This window comes from Macrobrachium rosenbergii, chromosome 8, assembly GCF_040412425.1.
Source record: "Macrobrachium rosenbergii isolate ZJJX-2024 chromosome 8, ASM4041242v1, whole genome shotgun sequence".
NCBI classification, from domain to species: domain Eukaryota; kingdom Metazoa; phylum Arthropoda; class Malacostraca; order Decapoda; family Palaemonidae; genus Macrobrachium; species Macrobrachium rosenbergii.
In genome coordinates, this window is record NC_089748.1 from 33,272,302 (window position 1) to 33,294,495 (window position 22,194).

Below are 22,194 nucleotides of genomic sequence, written 5' to 3' on the forward strand. Positions count from 1 at the left end.
CATTCAAGTTCAGTAGGTGGAACTAAGCAACCTTTGATTTACAAAGAACAGTGTACTTACGGTATTTTCCTTCTGCTGCCAAGCTGCAATTCTCCCACTGTTTGTCACGATTCCAGAAATTTCTTATACCAGAATAACTGCCAATTACAGTACTACTTTTAGCCCTTCTGTTTCCCGTTTCTTGGTAAACGACTACCTGTCCTATTGTCACGATCATAAAAATATGATAAACAAAACACAGATGATTAGCAATTCTATTATGTATTGAAAATTAACAAATCTTTCACATTAGTGACAAAACTTGATGAATGTCAAGAATTTAAGGTTCAAAGGAGTTACAGCACTTGAGTTTCAGTCTCAGACATTGACAAGGCAAGAGTTCAAGCTTAATATTCTAATGAGGCATAAAAGATCAAACAATAATACAGTAGTGTATTTAGAAAAATATCCAGTTTAAAAGCATAAACTTTAAGTAAATACTGTATATGACTTAACTTATACAAATCTTGTTCTGCTTGATATGTCAAATTTTAAACTTTCGATTTTTATGCAACAAATACCACTGTATTTTAACCATTTATATCTTCACTACACAATGAGTGAGAAAGTAACCTGAAGATACACAAAGTTCTTCAGCATAGCATGAATATTAGACTCCTTACTCATAAAAAAGAAACAACTGTTTATCAAAATTATAACACTAATGGTTCAATAGGTTCAAGTAAAAATAAGTAGGATTTATGAACAGCACCAAAATTAAATGGACTAGAAATAACTTAAAATTAGTGACTAGGGTTGATTAGTTAAGGCTGCCAAAAAAATATCTCGTGACAATGGACCACCACACCAGATTTCCCCAGAAAATGGATACCCGTACTATCTGGCAAACTTGGAGATCTTAAGATAATTATACTTGAAATTAACCTGGATATGACAGCCAAGACTTAGCTGATTTGGTGTTAAATTATAGCTAAGAGCTAGTTTAATTTTTTGAAATATTATTTTGATCTGTTATGATAGTTTACTATGGCATCAAAGAATGGCTTTTATGTGACATTCTTTTTTAATTACAGCATCTTTGTGCATGCTCTCACTCCATATAATTTTGCCATTTAATTATGACAAAGCAATGCAATACCTTCAACAAACCATGAAGACAACTGCATCTTTTCCCAAGTCAAGCACAGAGATAGTGAATGAAGTGAATAAAACATATACATTACACTCTAGGCTCCCATGAGACTGGTATCTGAGGAAAAACATTTCACAAAACTTCAACAAAAAGTTAAATCTTGAGAAATTCACAGAAGATCTCCTGGAAACAGTGCACGTTTAACTGAGCTTTGTGCAAGTTTCCATGTTGCAAAACCATTTGGCTCTCAAACCTCAGCTCCCTTGGAATTCTGCAAAATTTGTAATTTCTCAGGCCTCAAGGGTCAATTGCTCAGTTTCTGTAATGAAAGCAGTGTGTGGTTTTTAATATTGTATGCAATTGCAAAGTAAGTAGGAACAAGTTCAAACTCTTTTGTCAGGTGACCATCGAGTGTAATAAGCAACTTGTCTTCTTGGAGTGGCTTACCTTCCAAAACATTGACACGAAACTATGGTTGTATAATGCCAGAGCCTCACTGTCAGTGGAGCCCTGAACGATGATTAACAGCCTAGAAATTTAAATCCTCTAGATCCAAGATTGAAGACTGGAAGAGAGAGAGGAAGATGAAACCTATATAGTATTCATAGAAATTTCTTTCGAGCATGACACTTGATCCTATTCTTTTCTCTCAAAAGTTGATAAAAGAATAAACAGAAAATATATTGTTAGACTTAAATATATGACTATTCACAGACAGACGATTTTCTAGTATACATCTGACAATAATTTATTAAATATAATTTTTCCATCATGACTAGAATAATTCATACAGAACGCCATTACTATATCTCTGCTATGAAAGAAACAGTCGCACCATCTGTCTCACCTAATATCACACATTAAAAAGTAAAAACTGTAATTTACAGGAAATTTTGACAACAGAATATGTAAATAGAGTACAGTGCAGTAATCACTTGCTGTAAATTATATTGTACTGTATAGTTTGAAAAAGTGCATACAAGCAGACAGGCTGACATTCAACAAATGACATAACAATACATTTTCTAAAATCTAGGCATATGAAAGATAAATTCAGATTTGGACGGATACCGTTGTACTCCAAATATATTTTAAGGCTCGGATGAACATCGACACACTATGCCAATGGGAATATGAAATAACTTTAAATCTAGTTTCATCATGACATCATAAGGCCACATTAACAAACACTTTATACTGGGATGTGGTTGTCTTTTGCCCACTTCTTGATGACTCTGATAATTCCTTCGACTTGAGGATTTGCAGTGTTGCGTAACAGTTGAAGAATATCTCCCAGAGAGTCTCTGCAATACAAAACAACTGCTTGTGTTAAAAATACCAACAATATGTCAAGTAAAAATATACTCTTAGTTTTGTCTAACTGAAGGAGTAGTATCATATCTATCTACACATTCACCATGAGGACCCATGGTTAAGTATTACTCCACCACCTCATATTCTGTATAGTTTTGAAATGAGGCAGCAAGATTTGTTATGGCTGAAAGGAAACTGTGTAAGATTGATTGCTGTATATAAAAAAAATAGTTTTGTAGTATAAAAACTGTTTGTTTCATCACAATCACACATCATATATTTACTTGAATCACTACTGATGTAGGAGGCTGAGTTGCTGAATGCCTGAGATATTTGTATTTGTCTGAAGGGTTCATGAAGATGAATCACAGTGCAAAAAGCAAAGTTCACGTACTTGTTAAGCTTTTCGGAACTTTTAAAATATAATGACAGTAACCAGAGGAGACTATATCTGTAGTCTCCCAAGAATAAACAAATGAAAATGGAGTTATAAAGATGAAGACCAAGAACCCTCATTGTTCCCCACAGGTAATGCTTGGTCTGCTCCAATCCTACCAGTTCCAAAGAATATACGTCCAACCATTTAAAAGTGATGTCCCTTAAACACAGAATAGCAAGGGCAGATTATTGTTACCTGATACCTGCACTCAGAATATAACAAATCCAAATTACACTCAAAGACAAAAGAAGTTAAATTGCTTTGATTTCAAGTTGTACTTAGGCCTGTTTTGTTTCACCTTCTGACACATAACTGTATGCTCTAAGAATGACTTGCCCTAGCCAAAAAGAGACCATGTTCTTTGTAACGTACTTCTTCCTCAACCCCTCATTCATAATTTGTTTTGGCACAGCTTTTATTGACAGATGCCCTTCGTGACTCCAACCTTCCCTAATTACCAAGGCTCAGGAAAGATAAAAAGCATAATTATTCCTAAGAATAGCAATGATAAACTATGCAGCCACTTGTTATGGTTTAAATCAAATGCTTTATGTGGCATACACCTGCCTTACCTTTTGAAGAATTCATGCTACTCTTGATTCGGACTTTTGAGTGCAGTACCGTTGCAACTGTTATCAGAGATGCCGTACAGCCAGAGAAATACAAGGCATGTTGAAAGTCATTATGGAGTGAGGTTGTCAATGATTTCAAAGGCTTCTCCACAGTTTAGACAAGTCTAGAATATCCTGAATACTGCAGAAAAGTCAGTAGGAAAGCCTTCACTAACTTGACTGAAGGCAACTAAAACATATACTGCATACAAGAATATAAAACAATGACCAATCTTCTACATAAGAAGAATAGAAGACAGCCATTAGTTTGGACAATCAAGAAAGCCTCAGAAATGTTACACAAGCACAAGCCTACAGGGACTCGTCCTTGAGTACGATCCCTCAATGGAACAAACTACCCTCATCACCGGAGGGATAACACAATGCCACCAACCATTGCAGCATATGTTTCATTAGGTGAAGAATAAGTATAGACAAAATCCTGCCATAATGTTCCAAGTAAGGGAATTACAACTGTGAAGCTTCATCCATCAAAACTTTAGGACCTTCAGCCTGCAACCTCCTCAGCTTATGACAGTATGGAGGAGATTTTGTGGCCTAAGGATTCTCAACCCTCAACCTCCTCAGTTCTTATCACTGAGCCTCCTTTAAGGTGGTGATATATGACATTAATCCAACACTGATGACCCTTGTGACTTCATCAGAAGATTATAGTTACATATTACTGTACTGGTTTCCTATAGTGTTACACACTCATCTCCTGACCACCGCATCAGCTCTGTAGGCACCGTACAACAATCAGTCCTATCATTGTCATCATATGAAGACTATCAAAAAAGAAGAACCAGGATTTTGAGGAGTGTTAGCACACACAAACAACCAAACAGATTGAATTTTTACTTTCTTCCTCCATCACTGTGTCTATAATTATAGTACACTCCATTCATTATTTAGTTCTGTACTTCAGGTCATTAATTAATGCATAAGTAAAAGCAGTCTTCAACAAAAAGAAAACAGTCGATTGTTATGGTGTTACTTAAGCATTAGGACTATAATAATACTGCGCCATACTGTACATTTACATACTTTTGTCCTTGCTCGTTACCCTAAATAGAAAAATAATGTGCAAAATTCATACAGCATTTCCACAGCATATATCATTTACATTGTTTTGAAACAGAATGGTAATTTTTTGCACTTTTGAGTTATGTACCCCTTTTGCACTGAGATGTTTTGGGAACAGAATGGTAATTTTTTGCACTTAAGGGCATATACCCTTTGTACTGAGAAGAATGCAGTACTCAAGAACAATATAACAAGAGATTTGTATACTTTTCTTCTTCATCTTCTTCTTCTTCTTCTTCTTTTAACGTGCTTTTTCCCATTTTTTTTATGGGGTAAACACGATGCCCTCTCTTTTGAAGGACCTTGATTTGGCATTGGGGTAGACTGTAGTCTCGATCGGCTGCCGTGCCTGACGTTGCTTAGACCCCGGTAGTGCATGTACATGTATCGTACCATCACCAGCTCCCTTTCTCCCAGCAGCGAGGAGAGTTGAGCGGTTAGGTCAACAGTTCGAGACATATGAGGTGTCTGTTATGTTTTTAGAAGATGTTGGAGTGGCTTTGTTTGTGTGTGTATTAGTCTGTAACACCCATTTGCTTTTTAGCAAACCTATCCATTGATTACATACATAATCCTGGGGTGTCTACATGGATAACAAAGTGTCCGCCTCTCTGACCGGTCGGCTGTGGATTTGAACCCGCGCCACAGACCTCTGTGAAGTCCAAAGCTGCTGCTCTACTGACCTGGCCATTGAGGCTCTATTTGTATAGATTTCTCAAGAATGAAAAAACACAAAAAACATGGTAAATTACATTGTCTACAGCATAAGAAAGACTTACTTGGGTTCCTTTCCAGCAATAATCATCTGAAACATTCCAACACAGGCCCCACGCTTTCCTTCCCAGTATTCTGGATTAGGATCCAGCCTTTCAAGGACATCAAAGGCCATAGCTGCATAGTAGAACTGGCCCATTTTATAGCAGTCATTGGCGATGAGTTGCAGCAGACTAAAAGCTTCTGCTGAAGTCTCCATTTTCAGATAAAGTTCCCATGCTAATCTTGGTTTGCTGTTCATAATATCTGTGAAAAAAAAAAAATAAAAAGTGGTATAACGGGATGTAAAGCATAATTTCATTCTTGTATAAAGCATGAAGTTGAATTTATAGCTGCCTTAATACTGTGTACTGTATAAACTAGATAACAATCAAAATTCAGTATGTTGAAGTTTAACACCAAATGGTGAAACTAGTCTATGTGAACATTCTTTGATTCGTGTCCCGACTTCACGACGTTTTGTTACAAGAATATAGAAGTTTATACATGTTCCAGGGTTCACCTAAAATCTCAAATCAACTCAGAAAAAGATCTAACATTTAACTGAAAAACTCTATTCAGTTTAATTACCCATTAAATGTTTTCTTAGGATTTTGACGATTTTCGCACGATTTTTCGGTTTTACGATTTTTGGTTTATGACACTGTGTAAAAACGGAACCCCGTCATACAGCATCTAAAATCTCAAATCAATACTGTTCTAATTACCCGTATAAAGTCCTACATTTGTAACAATTATAACATCAACAGTTTAAATACGTATAACTGCATAGTTTAAAAACATAACAGTAACAAATACAATACTCTCTTAATCCTTGATTATATGTAAAAAATAATAGATACAGTAAATGTTATAATAAAGATTTATCAATTCAAATAAAGATTTATCAATTCAACTTTATGTTCTTAAGTATTTTAACTAATTTTTTTTACAATTTTATATTCTCAACAATTTATGTTGTATCTTTGAGTGTTTTCTGTATTAATGTTGAAAGTATCATGTGGTAATCGGACACAATTGCCAAGGACAGAACAGCATTAATGTTTGATCCAGTTTCAGCTACTTGAAAAACTGCAGGTCTGAGTCAAAGACTATTTCATCCTTACACACGAGAACCCTCTTTTCAAGAGGAGAAAACAAGATGACCAAAACAGGCTAAATTTGGCTGTGCTAAAATATGGAAAAATTAGAAGAAAACACTTTAATTTTTCTTGAAGAACAAATACAATATAAACATTCAGAAGCATGGAAGGATTAGGCTTCCAGATTTTAAGGATAGAGAAGATCAAGGACAAATAAAGGGTTGACGTTGAACATTACAATCTCCATACAGCATCCACACAAATGTGAAACCTGAAACATATGCAGTGCAAAAGAGGAAATGGCACCACAGGCAACTGTCAGTATGTGGTTGCTTGATATATGTTTGATCACTAACAGCTGAAAAGTTCACAACCCAAAGTGCTTTACTATTGTGAACAATTTATTATCTTGAATCCTACAGCACTATGCATAGAGTTTAGATTCACATGCAACAAATATACCTGTACTATAGAACACTGGTAGGTAAATGCTTTGTTTTGTCTCTTGATCTTGCATGTGCAAACTCACTGTCTTTGTCAACTGGGATGTCTGGAGAAAACAATGAATGAGCTAATCTCATAGTCTAACAACTCCCAACACCAAGATGAAAAATAGCAATATATTGTATATAAAATACAGAAAACTGAATAAACATTGAACCAGCATTTCAAAGTAAAAGTAAAGTCACTCAAACGTTTGTACCAGCAGTAATCAATATAAAAGACAAGTGAAAAGCAAGGCAGTTGATTGCAGTGAACTCTGAATCACTGAAGCATGCAAGACTACCATTATTCTTCTTTGTCTGTAGATAAAAGACTACAGTGCCTAAGACATTTGAAGACCACAGATGTGGGATACATGTGAATGATGGGTTTATGGTGAAAAACTGAAACCATTATGGTACTCACAGCATCTTGCCAGCCAAGAGAGAAAGACATAATCACTTTTGATGATTTCACTTTGAATAAGAAGAAAAACTTCCTCTGCTTCTCTGTAATCTCCAAGCGCTGCCTTGGCCTGTGGGATGATGGAAATACAGACAATATATAAAAAATATAATTAAAAATCTTGAATCATTTATGAAAAACATGAAATAAAAACCTTCTCACTGATCATAATTTTTCACTTTTCTTTTTCTTTTAGGTTTTTTAAAGATTCTTTCCCAATACAAACTCGTCATTTTCATCAGCCCACATCTCTAGTCATATTGAATCCCAAACACATCTTTAAAATAAAATGGAAATCATTGGCTGACTGGATGGTCACCATCGTCCATGCACCTTAATGGACTTGGGTCCAGGTAAGAAATAACCTCACTTCTCCATGTGGTCTATGTTATAACTGCAAAATAAATGAAGTTGGGAGATGGGACATTTGTCAAAATGATTGGTTTTGTCTTCAAAATTGTTTCATAAAAAACTCATTTACATTAACTCAAAGGCTCTAAACAGAACAGAGAGGAATGGTAAACTAAGGAGTATGTAAATGCAAGTCCATACAACACTGTAGAATTCCATGCTGCTAAATTCTATGATGACAATGGAATAAGTAAAAAAATAAAATATACCAAATTTCAGAGCATGGAGGTATAACAATATCAATAACAACACTGTACTTATAACTCTTCCTTTCAAACTATTAAGATGAACAGGTACTTGTCTGAAAATAAAATGTTTAACAAGAAAGAACAATGTTTACGGACATTTCTGGTAAAAAACACATAAACTGGTTCTATGACAAACATTTTGATTCTGGGTTAATGTGTCCAGGATTCATGAAGACCACAAATGAGGGCTAATGTAAATGGTGGGTTTGTTGTGAAACAAATGACAAAATATTGAAAGGATATATGCTTTCCAAAACTACTTCCAAATAATTCCCAAAATATTAATGCTATCTGAGGAACATTTTTCTGTAAAAATGACTTCATTCGAGACTGGTATTATTTCTATAGAATAAATAAGGATAACAAATTAGCACTACAACTACAAAAGGTTAAAAAAACCTCTACTATTTATACACCAGAATAACGACCTTAAAGATGTTGCACATACCTGTGAATAATTAAAGTTGAAAGTATCATCATTGTAAAAGTATGACTTGATTGAGTTGAGGTAGAGCATAACATCATCAAATTGCTTCAGCAGGAAAAAGCAGGATGCCATACACTGACGTCCAGGAATGGTGTCGCACTCGGAGGCGCTGCCACCAACAAGCTGGAAGTACTGCTGTGCCACTTTCAAATTCTCTCGCTAGAAAGGAACACAAAAATCTTTTCTTATTAATACAGGCTTAGGGACAAAGTGATAAACTTGGAAAAATGCTTTAATTTTGCAAGAGCACGCACCCACTCTAAAGATCTGTCATTTTACCAAGACATAACAGTTCTAGTGAGGACTACAGAAATGCTGACAGCATAATCAGTTAGTCCTAATTAGAATAAATTAGGAAAAATTAAAAGATGACATGCCACTCAATGAAATGTGCTTGATTCTGTATTCACATTACAGTACTGACTTCAGCATATAATAATGTGAATTAAGTACTTGATTCTGTCTTCACATTGCACTGGTAGTGTGGTGTTTGTTATTTCTGTAGAATGCAGTTGGATAACCTACTGTTTTGGTAGGAAAACTATATGATAACTTAAAAATCTACATTTACAACTTTCCCCAATTCTTGAAAAGTGGAATTTTTCTGCTAAAAAATAACACAATGTCTTTAATTTCTTGACTTTACTCAGCAACTGCAGAGCTATATACAATTTAATTTTCAATCAATGCACCTGTATTACTTACTGATCCAGTTTCTTGCCCTATAGCTGCATTCACCACTCCTTTCAGAATGTATTCCTGGGGTACTGTTGGCTCCAAGTCCTTCAGGAGAGCATAAGCTTCATGAACCTCATCCTAAGAAGAAAAAATTATAATCCAGTTTATTTTCTCTCTTACAAATTATTCCTTGAGGTATGTACAGTCTGTTAAAGCCTTTGAGAATATACAGCCTTTTCAAAGTAAGTTAGATCACCTATGGAAGGCTGTACACTTGGTAAAAACTAATGCAATAAAAATTCACATGAGGAAAATTGGCTAAAATCAGACTAAATTTTGTTCCCTGAGGAAAGCACAAATACCAGTAAATTGGGGTAGTTGATGACAGATATTAGGCATCCATTAGGGAGATGGCCTACGGAATTATTAAGTCCTAAAGCCATCCAAAAACTGGGGGGGCCCTTATTTTGTGTGAGGAAAATTTTTATTAGGGTCTAACTCCCATTTAAGTTGGGGTAAGTTAAAACTCTTGTTGAACAGCAATTTACCGTTGCTTTGAGCAGAGAATAAAATATTTCAACATGATTTTTTACATACTTTTAAATTGATGAACACTGAGAAAAGAATATAGAACTAGTTTCTTTTGCAATGCAAAATTTGCATAAATAAAAGTGGCATCCATTACATTCCACATTTTACATTCTCTACTATCATCTTTTAGTGCCTTGGGATTAACTGACAGATTAGTTTTAATGTAGTTGGTCATATTATTGGGAGATATATTTCAAGTATTTTTCTAAATAACTGAAGTATGATCTCATGACACTAAGAGTAACTTTTGCTATTGTTCCTGTTACACCATGTCTCTCTTTACTCCTCACAACTTCTCTCCTACATTAAAACTATAAATACAGTAATAGGACAGATCTTAAACTATTCAATAATGTCACTGTGTGCTCAAGAGAAGGAAGTAACATAAATACCTGTTTGAGGTAATAGATGACAAGGTTGAGCCTTGCTTCTGGAATGACATCAACTAATGGAGGCAAAACTTGCAATGCTCCTTCTCCACCCCTGAAGACGACCAAGTTATGGCGAACCAAGTCTTGAGCAAACGTTAGCGGTGAAGAAGTGACATCCTACACGAAATAAAAATGTGCTCAGCTTAGTCATTCACGGTTCCCTCACACTAATTTTCGTAATCTAGTATGTCATCTTTACTTTTGAATAATCAAAACCACTTGCTTATACATTACATATCTATTTATCACTCAACAAATAGCCTCAGATGAATAAATAGTATCTCTGCATGCATACAGATTAACAGCTGAATGATATATAACCTTAGTGATTTCTAAAATTGGATGATCTTTAACATGATGAGTGATTTAAAAATCAGACTTATGAAAATACCTGTAAAGATCTTAACTCTTGTTCTGCCGCCTTTCCATTGTACAGACGAAAGTGATTGCATGCCTTGAGATTTATTGCTATTGGAGAATCAGGATAGTGTTGGAGATAAACAGCTAGAACTTCTTGTGAAACATCATAGTAGTCTAACTTGTAATAGCAGAGCGCTACATAAACATTCAGAGCCAGGTATTCCCTGAGGGAGAAAGAATAATTATAATTACAATAGTAACACCTCAACTTAATGGACTTAGGTACTGTACTTATTTTTAAATATATCTCTTAAATTAAATGTTAAATGTACGGTACAAGCTAGTTTAGGATAGGAACTGTGGAACTGCTGTTAGTCGTAAGTGCAGGCTAAATGTAGGGTCTTTGTTACCTATCAAAAAGGCCAGCGCCCCAAAACATTGGTTAAATTAAGGTGCTACTGTACTGTATATGTCTAACTTCAGATATCTCTAAATAACCAAAGTCTTCCAAAATAAATGATTGAATAAACATAAAAAATAACTTCAACAGCCTAAACAATCATTAAATTATCTAAAAACTAAAAACTTGGCTTTGTGTTAATTTTGCATTAAATATAAGCTGTAGGTGACAGACAGATGTTAAGTTGTCCTGTTAAAATCACCCCTGTAAAACTTGGAATGCAGCTCCATTTAATGATGAAATGTGTTTAAACTTTTTTAGTGATTTCTAGCAGGAGTGAAATGAGCTTTCTCATCTAATTTTATCATACAGTCTTCACATCTAGACAGTGTTGGATAAGCAGTCAGAGTAGTAGGGATGACCATGCTCAATCTTACCCCTTCCTTGAAATCTTTTGTATGCTGTTTTGCTCCCTGGCACACTTAATGATTATCTTGCATAAGGAATTCCTATCTGTCATGAGGAAGACGGAGAATTTTACATTAGTATTAAGAAGGGTGAAATCTATGACAGCCATTGTTTCTGAAAGGAGAGGCTTCTTTGTACCATTGCAAGAGGGGTTCCTAAGGTCTTTCTGCAAATGTTGTTGTACATTTCTTTCCAGACTTTTCTAAATAAGATGAATTTTCTGCCTTCAAAATCTTGGCTGGAATTGATGGTTAATTCATAACAATTCTTTTGATAAGGCTGTCTGTCTTTACAGTAGTCTTTTTTTGGTCTTTTAGAGACTTTTTACTCTGCAATGTTATTTCCAAGTTGGTCTTGTTGATATGCATGCACTACATGGAGACTGTTCATTTCAAGATGCCCATCTTGGCTACGGTTGTCGTAGACTTCCTACTTATGCATACTGTAACAATCTCTGTCTTCTTCACAACTAATAGGGATTTCTTGGAAATGTTTAATCATTCTGCATATGGGAGTGAGAAACATCGCATAAGCAAATTATGAGATGTGGCATGAGCATTCACAAACGTCCAACTCCTCTGACTGCTTATCCAACATTTTTTCTACATAAGAAGACCCATGCTACTCTTAGGCCCACGGCACTGCGAGAAGAAAAACAGAATGAGGAAACTCAGTTCACTTCTGCTAGAAATTGCGAAAAAAGCCTGGACACATATTTCACCATTAAATGGAGTTCATGGAATACCAAATTCACAAAATTGGTATTTTCTAACAAAAAAAAAAAAAGATAACAAAAGGTAGAGTGCTCTTCCTACAAGATTTACAAACATAAATGAACATGAAAAAATTTACACAGAAAGATATTAACAAACCTGTTGTCTAACAGTATGCGTTTGTAGATGTCAATTGCTTCTTGGTAATGTGACCGTAAGTAATGAATAGATGCCAAGCTAAGTTGATCCTCAATCACATCCTCTAACTGCTGATGGTGCATCATCAATCTCTTCTCGTCGTTGAATTTGTGCGCCAAGTGAAAAAACAGCCTTGTTCGCAAGGGAGATTTTGGAGCTTTTTCTGCTGCCTACGAGAAAGCAGTACATGTACATTATTTCACTGCCTCTTCACAAAAAATATGTACTGTGTATGTGTAATCAGTTTTGACACAATTCACTAACATTTAAAAAGTTACAAAGGCTGCATCTGAATTTCCATGTGGAAAATTACAAAAATGATTTGTTTCAACATGAACACAATGCCCAATCTGTGGTAGCAGTAGTCCACAGGCATTCCACAAAAGAAGAATTCAACTTCCCACTCATTTTAGTAAGCAAACAGATGCAATAACTGTCCATTCTCTGCATGTCTGTTGTCTCAAAAACACCTGTAATCTCATTCCCAAGAAATTTTGATTTTGACATCTCTGATACTCCTCTAAATCCTTATTTCACCATTTCACCATTTCCATGTGTTATTTGATTCATTATTACTATTACATATCAGTCAAATGGTGATAATATGCTTTAAAGTTACTGTATTAATTTTATTAGTCTTATGATGGTTAGTATTCTTTTAAGTATGTCAGTACTCTTTATGACTTTCTCAGGTGTTGTCATCATGTACTGTATAGTCTTTAAATACTTGTAGTCAGTGTCAGTACCTGTCATTTCAACACCTATAAGTACACTGCCTACCTTTAAGCAGCCATTTTTATTACCTGTTCTCAGTTAGTTTTGTTTAATTAATCTGTGTATTTTGAGTTACTGATGTACAGTTATCTTTTTCCTTGTTACCAGCATACTCCAATAAGCACAGCATTCAATGTTAGCCTTTTCACTTGTGAATATTGTCCTCAATAAGGAGGATGCAGTCCTCAGAAGGCTCTTTATCATGCATGCATCATCTGACTGATACTTAAAGATGGCCAACATGATGGATCACAATTTTTTCCCAGCAATTTAGTCAGTGAGACCTCTGTGAGACTGGATGTCATGACAGTTCTGGCAGTTGTGAGATCTCTTGATACCTCAAAACCCTCGAGAATCTCTCAATCTCCCATTGACTGCAGTAGAGACTACATCAAACTGACTTCTTATGCTCAGGGTAGTCAATTACTTATGTCCCATGGAACCAAAGCTAGGTCTTATTCTTCAACCCTATCAAGACCAAATGCACCAGGGGTGCAAAGCTCTCCCTTTCATTCAAGAAGAGGTAGGAGAGCTACTCCAAAGTCCTGTGGGAACCATAGAAGGATGTCAGTGACCAATATAATGGGACCTCATATCCAGAAATTTTGGTAAAAATGGCAGGAGATAAGAGCGGATCTGTGTGTTTTGAAGATCCTAAAGGAATGGTATCAACTTCCATTTCTGGAAACAAGAATCCCAGTCACCTCAGAGTCAATTTAGTTTTACTGCTTTGAGTAGGGAATGATGGAGAAAGAGGCCATAGAGCAGATGCTAGATGATTTCAGACACTTTATAGTCTCTGAGGTCCCAGGAGGATGAGAATTCATCATCAACCTCATTCTCTAAACTGACACCTAAGAATGACACCCTTTCAGGTGGAAACTTGGGCTCCAGTTCATCAATCCATCCAAAAGACAACTTCCTGGCATTAATCAACCTGAAAGATGCATGCTTTCAGATCCCCATTCACATATCCTCAATTAAATACCTGGTTCTCATGGCAGAGCAAGGTGTATCAGTTTAAAGCCCTCTGCTTCAACCTAGCAATGGCCCTAAAGTACTGAAAAAAATCTATACATGGGACATATTAAAACATGCTTAATATATATTAACGCCAACAGGAATGAAAAATGCACAAACTTGTGCACAGTCCAACACTACAAAAAGCTACAATAGTATATAATGGAATTCCCAATTAGAAGAGTCGAATTTAATTCATAAAAGATTTTGAGACATCACATCTCCTCCTAAGTGTGGATAATTCTAAGACTTCACACAAATTACATAAGACAGTTGACAGTAAAGCACAATATATTTAATTTTTTTCATATGGAAACCTGTTACTTTACTACAGACAATTTCTCCATCAGTAAAATATCCTGACACTCCACAGAAGAGGGGTCCCCCCTTGAGTGAGATCCTGGGACACTGAGAATCCCTGGTGATGAAACTGATTATTATCTAAGTTGTCTGTACTACCAACTCTAACTAGGTGGAGCAGGGAGGACAGAACTCCAGCAAAGCAATTGGATATCATATTAAGAAATTAACTTGAACTATTTAGGGGGAAGGACTCACTGACATGAAGATGAATTTAACTGAGATGGGTCTGAGCAAACTATTGGAGTAAAGGGAAAAAAGTACCTGAAAGTTCTTAAGACAAGCATAAAGTCAAGAAATGGACTACAGTCTTGTAGGTAGCTATGGCTTGTACTGTTTGGGCTGGTTGTAACACTTATAACACTTATTAAATCAACTAGACAGAGAAGGTGATACCCAAAGAGGTTATGGCATATGTATCAGGCAGATGAAGAAGAAAATTTTATGCACATGCACAAACACTCCTCCTTTCAGTAGATAAAAAACTAGCCTATGGTTACCACAAGTCCAACAGAGTACTGGCCCTATGAAATGAGTCATCTCTTCAATAAAACCATTCAAAGGTACAAATTAATCTCTAGGAGCCCATGTTTAAAATCAAGTTAATATTCATAACTACACTGTATACTAAAAGCTAATGAGGTAAAAACAACCCTGACTTTATGATCCTTACCCTTCACCTTGGATGCAACAGGCTCAGATACAGTACTATTAGCATTTAAAATTATTTGCCTTAGCCACTCAGAAACTGTATAGACCTAAGAGTCTCCACAGCCCAAACAGTATTCAAACAGCAGCAAGAGGATCTATGGTGGTACCAAAAAAACATGGAGGCAGGAGCAGCCTCTGCCACCACAAGAGGAAACATATAAGTTGTACTCACATTCAGCAAAGGAAGGATTGTAATGCAAACCTATGATTGGCTAGAGTTTTTAGCAACTCCAACAGCTCTAAAGGAAGCTGCAGAGTTTGTTCCAGGCACTGCAGGGACAGAGGAGATGAGGGTAGGTGGCAGAGCATGAGCATACAGGGGACATCCACTGATATTGAACCCAACTTGTTACTGGCCAACAATCTTTTGGACCTAACAGATGGCAAAAGAGATAAAGGAGATGGAAGCCCTGACTCAATGTTCGAACATTGAGGAAGACCATCTGGCCCCTCCATCTCCAGAGCTCTTTTGAAAGGTTCCATCCTGCAGCAGGGAAACCATGGTTCCAAACCCTTATGAGAACCATAAGGATTGTTTGGACAGCCAAATATTCGAAGGTAGACAAACAGGTTGGGTTACCAGTATCCAAGAATGGAAGGTGGATGTCCCTGTTTGCGACGGGGTTCCGCTCTGCCACCTACCCTCATCGAAAATCCTGTAAGCCGGAAAATCCGAAAATCGTCAAAAATCATAAGAAAACCCTTTTAATGAGAATTGAAAACGATGTAAATAAGGATCATTGAGTTTTTAGGAAAACCTTCAAATTATGATTATTCTGCCGTTTTGGGGCCAATTTCTTCTGTCGGATCGCATAGGCTCGTAACAACATCACAGGCCGGGAAATAATTTCTGATGAATATATTTTGCCTGTAATCCAAGAATGGAACCGTCAGTAAACCGGGTATATATACAATGTCAATAAAGAAAAAGCAAAAGCTTCAGACAATCAGCAGTCAAAAGTTCCATAATCAAATGGCCAGAAGCAGAGATATGCTGATTCAAGCCAAAAATAAAGGGCATCAAGAGAGATGAATGAGTAACTACCCTGACTCCCACACCACCTTGCTAACGAGCTTCCATGACCAAACCATCTTATGCTTAAGAATACTCCAGTATGAAAGACTAGGGTCTGCAATTTCACCTGAAAAAAAAAAAAAACCTGTAAACAAGAATGTATATATCTAAGAACAACTTACTTCTTCAGCTTCAGGGTACATCCCAAGATAGAAATAGCAACATGCTAAACTAATCCAATTCTCTGGTTGTGGACTTTTATGATGTTTAGTCAGTTTTTCATATTCTACTAATGCTCGTTTGTAGTCTCCCAGGTGAAAGGCACAATATCCAATCCACTGGTCAGTAACATCACTAGCACTACCGCTGTTTCTCTGAAACTATAAAAAAATAATGCATGAGTGTAGAATAAGCTATGAAAAACAAGCAAATTTTCTAGAATGCAACAACATACTCAATTATTAGCATAAATTATATTTTCAAACTAGACATAATTTCTGAAAATAAATTTCTATTCATTGGTAGTTCTATTTTATTCTAAAAAGCTCACTTTATCGCAAGGACTTCTAGATCTATTTTGTTTAGATGGAAAATCCCTATCATTTTATACTGTAATAATATAAAGAATGGTAGAGATTATGGCCTGAAAAAAATGTCCACTGTTTCACATTCACCTCAAGGAGCGTGATTGCTCCGGTAAAATCTCGCTTGTTGAGAAAATCCTCGAGTTTTGGCAGTGCTTTCTTGTTTGCATGTGCGGCAGCATGATGTCCTACATGCGCTCCTAGAGCTGGTTTTGCCCGAGAGAGTATCTGAAACGTAAGAATGAAAAACCAGTTATCTACCTACAGCATCTACCAAAATGGTGTTTATGATTTACAACTATAATTAAATTAAATAACAAAAAGGACCAAAAGTAACTTTTTAAAGACTTGATAAATAATAATTTTTGCAATTTTCAAACAAAATAAAAACTATTATCTTAAACTGGTTGCCCCAGGAAAAATTTCTAAGTACAGCACTGATCATATAAAAAAACATGTTTTACCATATTTTATGCTCTCTAAAAAGCTATACTGTATATAGTCAGTGTTAAAACATTTACATATGACTCTCTAAACAAGATTTTCCAAGTCTAACAATGAGGATATAATACAGCATTAAATCTTGAAAAAAATTCTACTTGCCATATAAAAATTATTTTCGATATGACTAAAATTTAAAATAAAGTTACTCTACTATACTGAGTACTCTAATTAACTGTCACCAGTTATTTGCAAAGTAAATACAGTAAAAATATACTGATTTTGTAATTGATTAATTAAAGCATCTATGAGTTGGTAGTAAAATAGGTCCGTAAATTTAGTATACACATACCTGTATTAAGAATTTACAGAAGTTGAAAGGCAAATCAACATTTACTTGGAAATAAAATAAGAAGCCTAGAAGACTTAGGAAGTACCTGAAAATTTTTAATATTTTACAGTGATATACAGGGAAGGTAAATTGATGGTACAGTGTATGTCACCTATATGGTGAGATAACTTTAAAAATTTACAGAAATATTGTGAGAAAATTTGACATCTTTTGTTTGTCTTTACGCAGATATGCTCCGCGAAATGCCACATTTAGTACCAGCCCTAAGGTAAGGAATATGCTATGTGTATTGATAAGGGGGAGACGTGGGGTGACCCAATACCAGTCAGACCCAGGCATGCAAGGTTAGGTTGAGATGAAATTCTGTACTTCACATTTATGATTTAAAGGGTAATTCTAAGGAAGAGCTCTGCACGGAGATATTGTTTATTAATGAATTTTTTTACTCTACAATATTGAAAAGGGTATATATGATGCAGTTTTGGTGAGATTAGCTTGAAAGTTTTCTAAAATAACATGAAAAGTTTGCTATCTTATGTTCATGTTTTTACATCAAAAAGATCCCCAGGATGCCATGTTTAGTACCGGCCCCTCAGGGGTTAACATAAAAGCATGAACAAAAGATGGTAAATTTCTCACATTATATTTGTACATTTTTCAAGTTATCTCACCTGTATTCTATCGTATACACCCTTTTCTGTAATGTTCAGTTAAAAAATTGAATTTATAAACAATAACTCCGTGCAAAGCTCTTTCTTAGAATTACTATTTAAAGCACTCTAGGACAGGTTAGGATGGGGAAGGCTGAGGACTCCCTGGGCCTGGTACGCACCCAGTCACCCTAAGATATGGACATGACCCACGTAGGACATATTTTTCCAACTTGTTACCTTGTAGTTTATGCATTTCAGACAATTCCCACTGATGTAATTCACTCATTTTCAGTACCCCCTCAATATAAAATTGTTTTCCAACAATACCCTAATGGCCAGAAGTGCAAAAAACATGAGATAAGCTGTAGGACAATTACATATGGTTGACGTAACTGGAGAGGGTGAAGAAGCACGGCTTATTATGACCTGGGGTCAACTATCCTACAAACAAGGGTACCACTGCACCACTCTGGTTTGGTAACTACCAGTTTAAATGCAAAATGGGCACCTTTTGGTACCAATCCCTTGAGGATAGAATGAGTGTAAAAAAAATATGGTAAATATCATAAACCTATACAACGATATTAATATAAACAAAAGAGAAGCAGAAGGTGGTGAATATTCTGGTCAGAGACTGGCTGGAAGAGGGCCGCAGTAGTAATCTTCAGTTAAAAAGAAACATTAGGCTGTGGGGGAATATGTTAGGCTAGACTGATCTGTATGTCTGCCACTATCAGGCTGGAGGAAGTGAAAAAATCACACAGACGAGTAGTCTAAAACACAAATCAGGCTAAACTGTCTAAAATTAACCTTAACTTCATTTATACCTTATTTGGTTAAGACTGAAGACGACTACCGCGGCCCGCTTCTAGCCAGTCTAACCAGAATAGGATATTTTTTTTTCTCGTTTTTGTTTATATTAATGTCTTTTTGTATGTTTTTGATATTTACCATCTTTTTTCTGTTTTGTATTTTAAATTACTTGTTCGTGTAATTTTTTTTTATTTCTCTAGCCTGAAGAAGGCAGGTACGTAGATCAGTCTAACATACAGTGAGCAATGACGATCTCTTATCGTCAGCGTAATTTATTATTAAAAGTGTTTTACAACCTCTATAACAACACTAATAACCTATATTATTATATGAAAAATAGAAAATAAACAATTCAGGCACTAACCATTTTTGTAAATTATCAAGAAGTAATAATTGTAAGCGGCACCATTGGAGACTGACTGGAGTCAAACTATTTGTTTTGAAGGAATGTGTCAAAAACAGATGATAATGTCCACGGAACTAAGTATAAGCAATAAATGGCCTTAATTCTAAGTACTTGAAATTTACCGTTATTTACAAAACGTTCTGGAAGTTATTTTATGTTTCATGTGATGATTTTTGTAAAAAATATTACTTTTTATGGGTAAAAATGTGCACTTATGCTCTTCGCCAAAAAACAATAAAATGTTCATGATTCTAAGTACACAATATTTACCGTTATTTCCAAAAACATTCGTGAGAATTATAATGGTTCATACTTATGTGATTATTTTAGTAAAAAAATAAAATGTATTATGGACAACACAGTGCATTTATGCTATTCGACAATAACCACAAACTTCAAAAGAGCACGAAATTAACGCTTATTCCCAAGACATTCGTGAAATTATATTATGACTAGTTCTGCTGTAAGTGATGATTTTTAAATCTGTTAAAGACGAGACAGTGCAATTTTACTACATCATTATGAGCAAGGCAGTGCACTTACACTATTCGACAAATAAATAATATAACTAGAATTACAAAAGGTTTGACTGGACGTTGCAGTATTGTGAACTTTAGTTATAGAAAACAAAGGAGGATTGAGATGTTTTATGGGATACTATAGAAATAATCTCTCTCTCTCTCTCTCTCTCTCTCTCTCTCTCTCTCTCTCTCTCTCTCTCTCTCTCTCTCTCTCTCTCTCTCTATAAATACTGCCTTGCATTTTACGATTTTTTCCAAGTTTGAAGAACAATGACATTTTGGACTAATCATTTTGATGTCCCAAATGTCAGATATGATTCGTACCAACCAAATAAATTGGATGTGAACTCCAAAATAGATAAATAAAATACATTAGTAGAATGATAAAATAAAATAAATAAGAAGTGAATAACCAGAAACGTCAACAATATAAATAAACAAAATAACAGAAAACCTAATTTTATACATTTTTCTTCTTCTTCTCAGTTTAAGCCCCACTTGGGGTCGATGTTTACATTGGGCTTTTTTCTCCAGCTGTTTCTGCCTTGTATCTCCTTACATCTCTCTCTTTGTCTCTCATTTCTCCTTACGTATCCTCGTCGTCTTTAGGCCTTCCTCTCCTACGTGTCTCTAGAACTTCCATTTCCATAAATAAAATTAATAAGTAATACAGGTAATAAAGACAGATTACATGGGATAAGCTAGACTGCATAAATTAATTAGATGAAAAAAAAATGACAATAATTGATAGGTATGTATGAAGAAAGACATTTCAATAAGTAAAATAGATAAAGTAAATAAAATAAGATAGGCTTATTATTTAGAAAACAGAACATGATAGGGAATCAAATTTAATAAAAAAAAATAACTTAAATTTAAAATAAAAAAATTATAAATGATTAGAATTAAGAATTTGAAGCGAAGGCATAAATCAAAATAAATGGCATAACATTTTAAGTAAAGAGTAATTACGAAAAATTAAATACAGTAAATGAATAAATAAAGTAAGAATAAATATACAGGTACAACGAATAAGCATATGAATGAAATTAAATGAAAATATTTCAGAGACATTAACAGATAAATAAGGTAGATGAAAAACATAAAAACTAAGATACAAAATCGGTCGCAAAATATAAAGTGAGTAAAATAAATAATTGACAAAAAATATACAATTTATAAATGAAAAAGAATTAATCTTGATACGTACATAGAAGAAAATTAATGGATTAAGTAATTAAATAAAATTTAGAAAGCAAATGGAATATATAAGTAATAAAAATTTGCACATTAGTAAAAGATGAAAAAACATATTAAATAGCTTTTGTAAGTAAGTGAAAAATAAAACAAATCAGAATGCTTACCAATGAAAACAAAGTTGAAAAAATATATAAAATGGGTTGTAGAAGTAATGGGTTGTAGAAGTGAATAAGTTAAAAAACGAAGTAGATATATCTAGATTGATAAAATATAATTAATGAAAATAACAAATGAATTAATTGTAATAGAATAAGTAAAGAGTAAATTGACAGAAATTAAATAAAATGAAAAATGCTATATGAAAAATAAGTATTATAAGATTAAAACAAATATATCCTGTTGGGGGGGAGTGCCGTTTAGGGTCTTTGCAGCGTCCCTTTGGTCCCTAGCTGCAATTCCTGTCATTTCTTTTACTGTACCTCCGTTCACATTCTCTTTCTCACGCCTGACTTTCCACCCTCTCTTAACTATTGTTTCATAGTGCAACTGCAAAAGGTTTTCCTCCTGTTACACCTTTCAGACCTTCATGCTGCCAGTTTCCCTTTCAGCGCTGAATGACCTCATAGGTCCCAGCCTTTGGTCTAGATTCTATATTTCTAACACACACACACACTATATATATATATATATATATATATATATATATATATATATATATATATATATATATATATATATATATGTGTGTGTGTGTGTGTGTGTGTATGTACTGTATAATATATATGTATATGTATGTGTGTGTGTATATGTATGTGTATATATATATGTATAGTTACGGCCACGAAGGAAAGAGTGGAGCAATGAGATGTTGAGTACTTTCATCTTATTACCAAGACATGGTAGCAACTAAAGATATACAGAGACAATGGCGTATATATATATGGTGGGTATAAGTCCTAAGGGAATACAAAAA

The 22,194-nt window shown here is 34.9% G+C and overlaps 1 protein-coding gene across 1 annotated transcript; it reads right to left on the reverse strand.

Moving 5' to 3' along the window:
• Positions 1–245: 245 nt before the first annotated feature.
• Ttc26 (tetratricopeptide repeat domain 26) lies at positions 246–19,551 on the reverse strand. The gene is made up of 11 exons (XM_067107390.1): positions 19,459–19,551; positions 16,926–17,063; positions 16,434–16,631; positions 12,333–12,541; positions 10,624–10,816; positions 10,194–10,349; positions 9,238–9,348; positions 8,494–8,691; positions 7,348–7,456; positions 5,362–5,602; positions 246–2,436 (listed from the first exon to the last, which is right to left on the reverse strand). The coding sequence occupies exons 1-11, from the start codon at positions 19,459–19,461 to the stop codon at positions 2,325–2,327; spliced, it is 1,668 nt and encodes a 555-aa protein (XP_066963491.1). The 5' UTR covers positions 19,462–19,551; the 3' UTR covers positions 246–2,324.
• Positions 19,552–22,194: the final 2,643 nt, after the last annotated feature.

Bases quoted from the DNA above. Each gene is read 5' to 3' on its own strand.
- Ttc26 (XM_067107390.1), bottom strand. The intron at 10,817-12,332 runs GTTTGTTAATAT...TTTCTCCCTCAG, and splicing joins CGCATACTGTTAGACAACAG to GGAATACCTGGCTCTGAATG. The intron at 8,692-9,237 runs GTAAGTAATACA...GTTCCTTTCTAG, and splicing joins TAGGGCAAGAAACTGGATCA to CGAGAGAATTTGAAAGTGGC.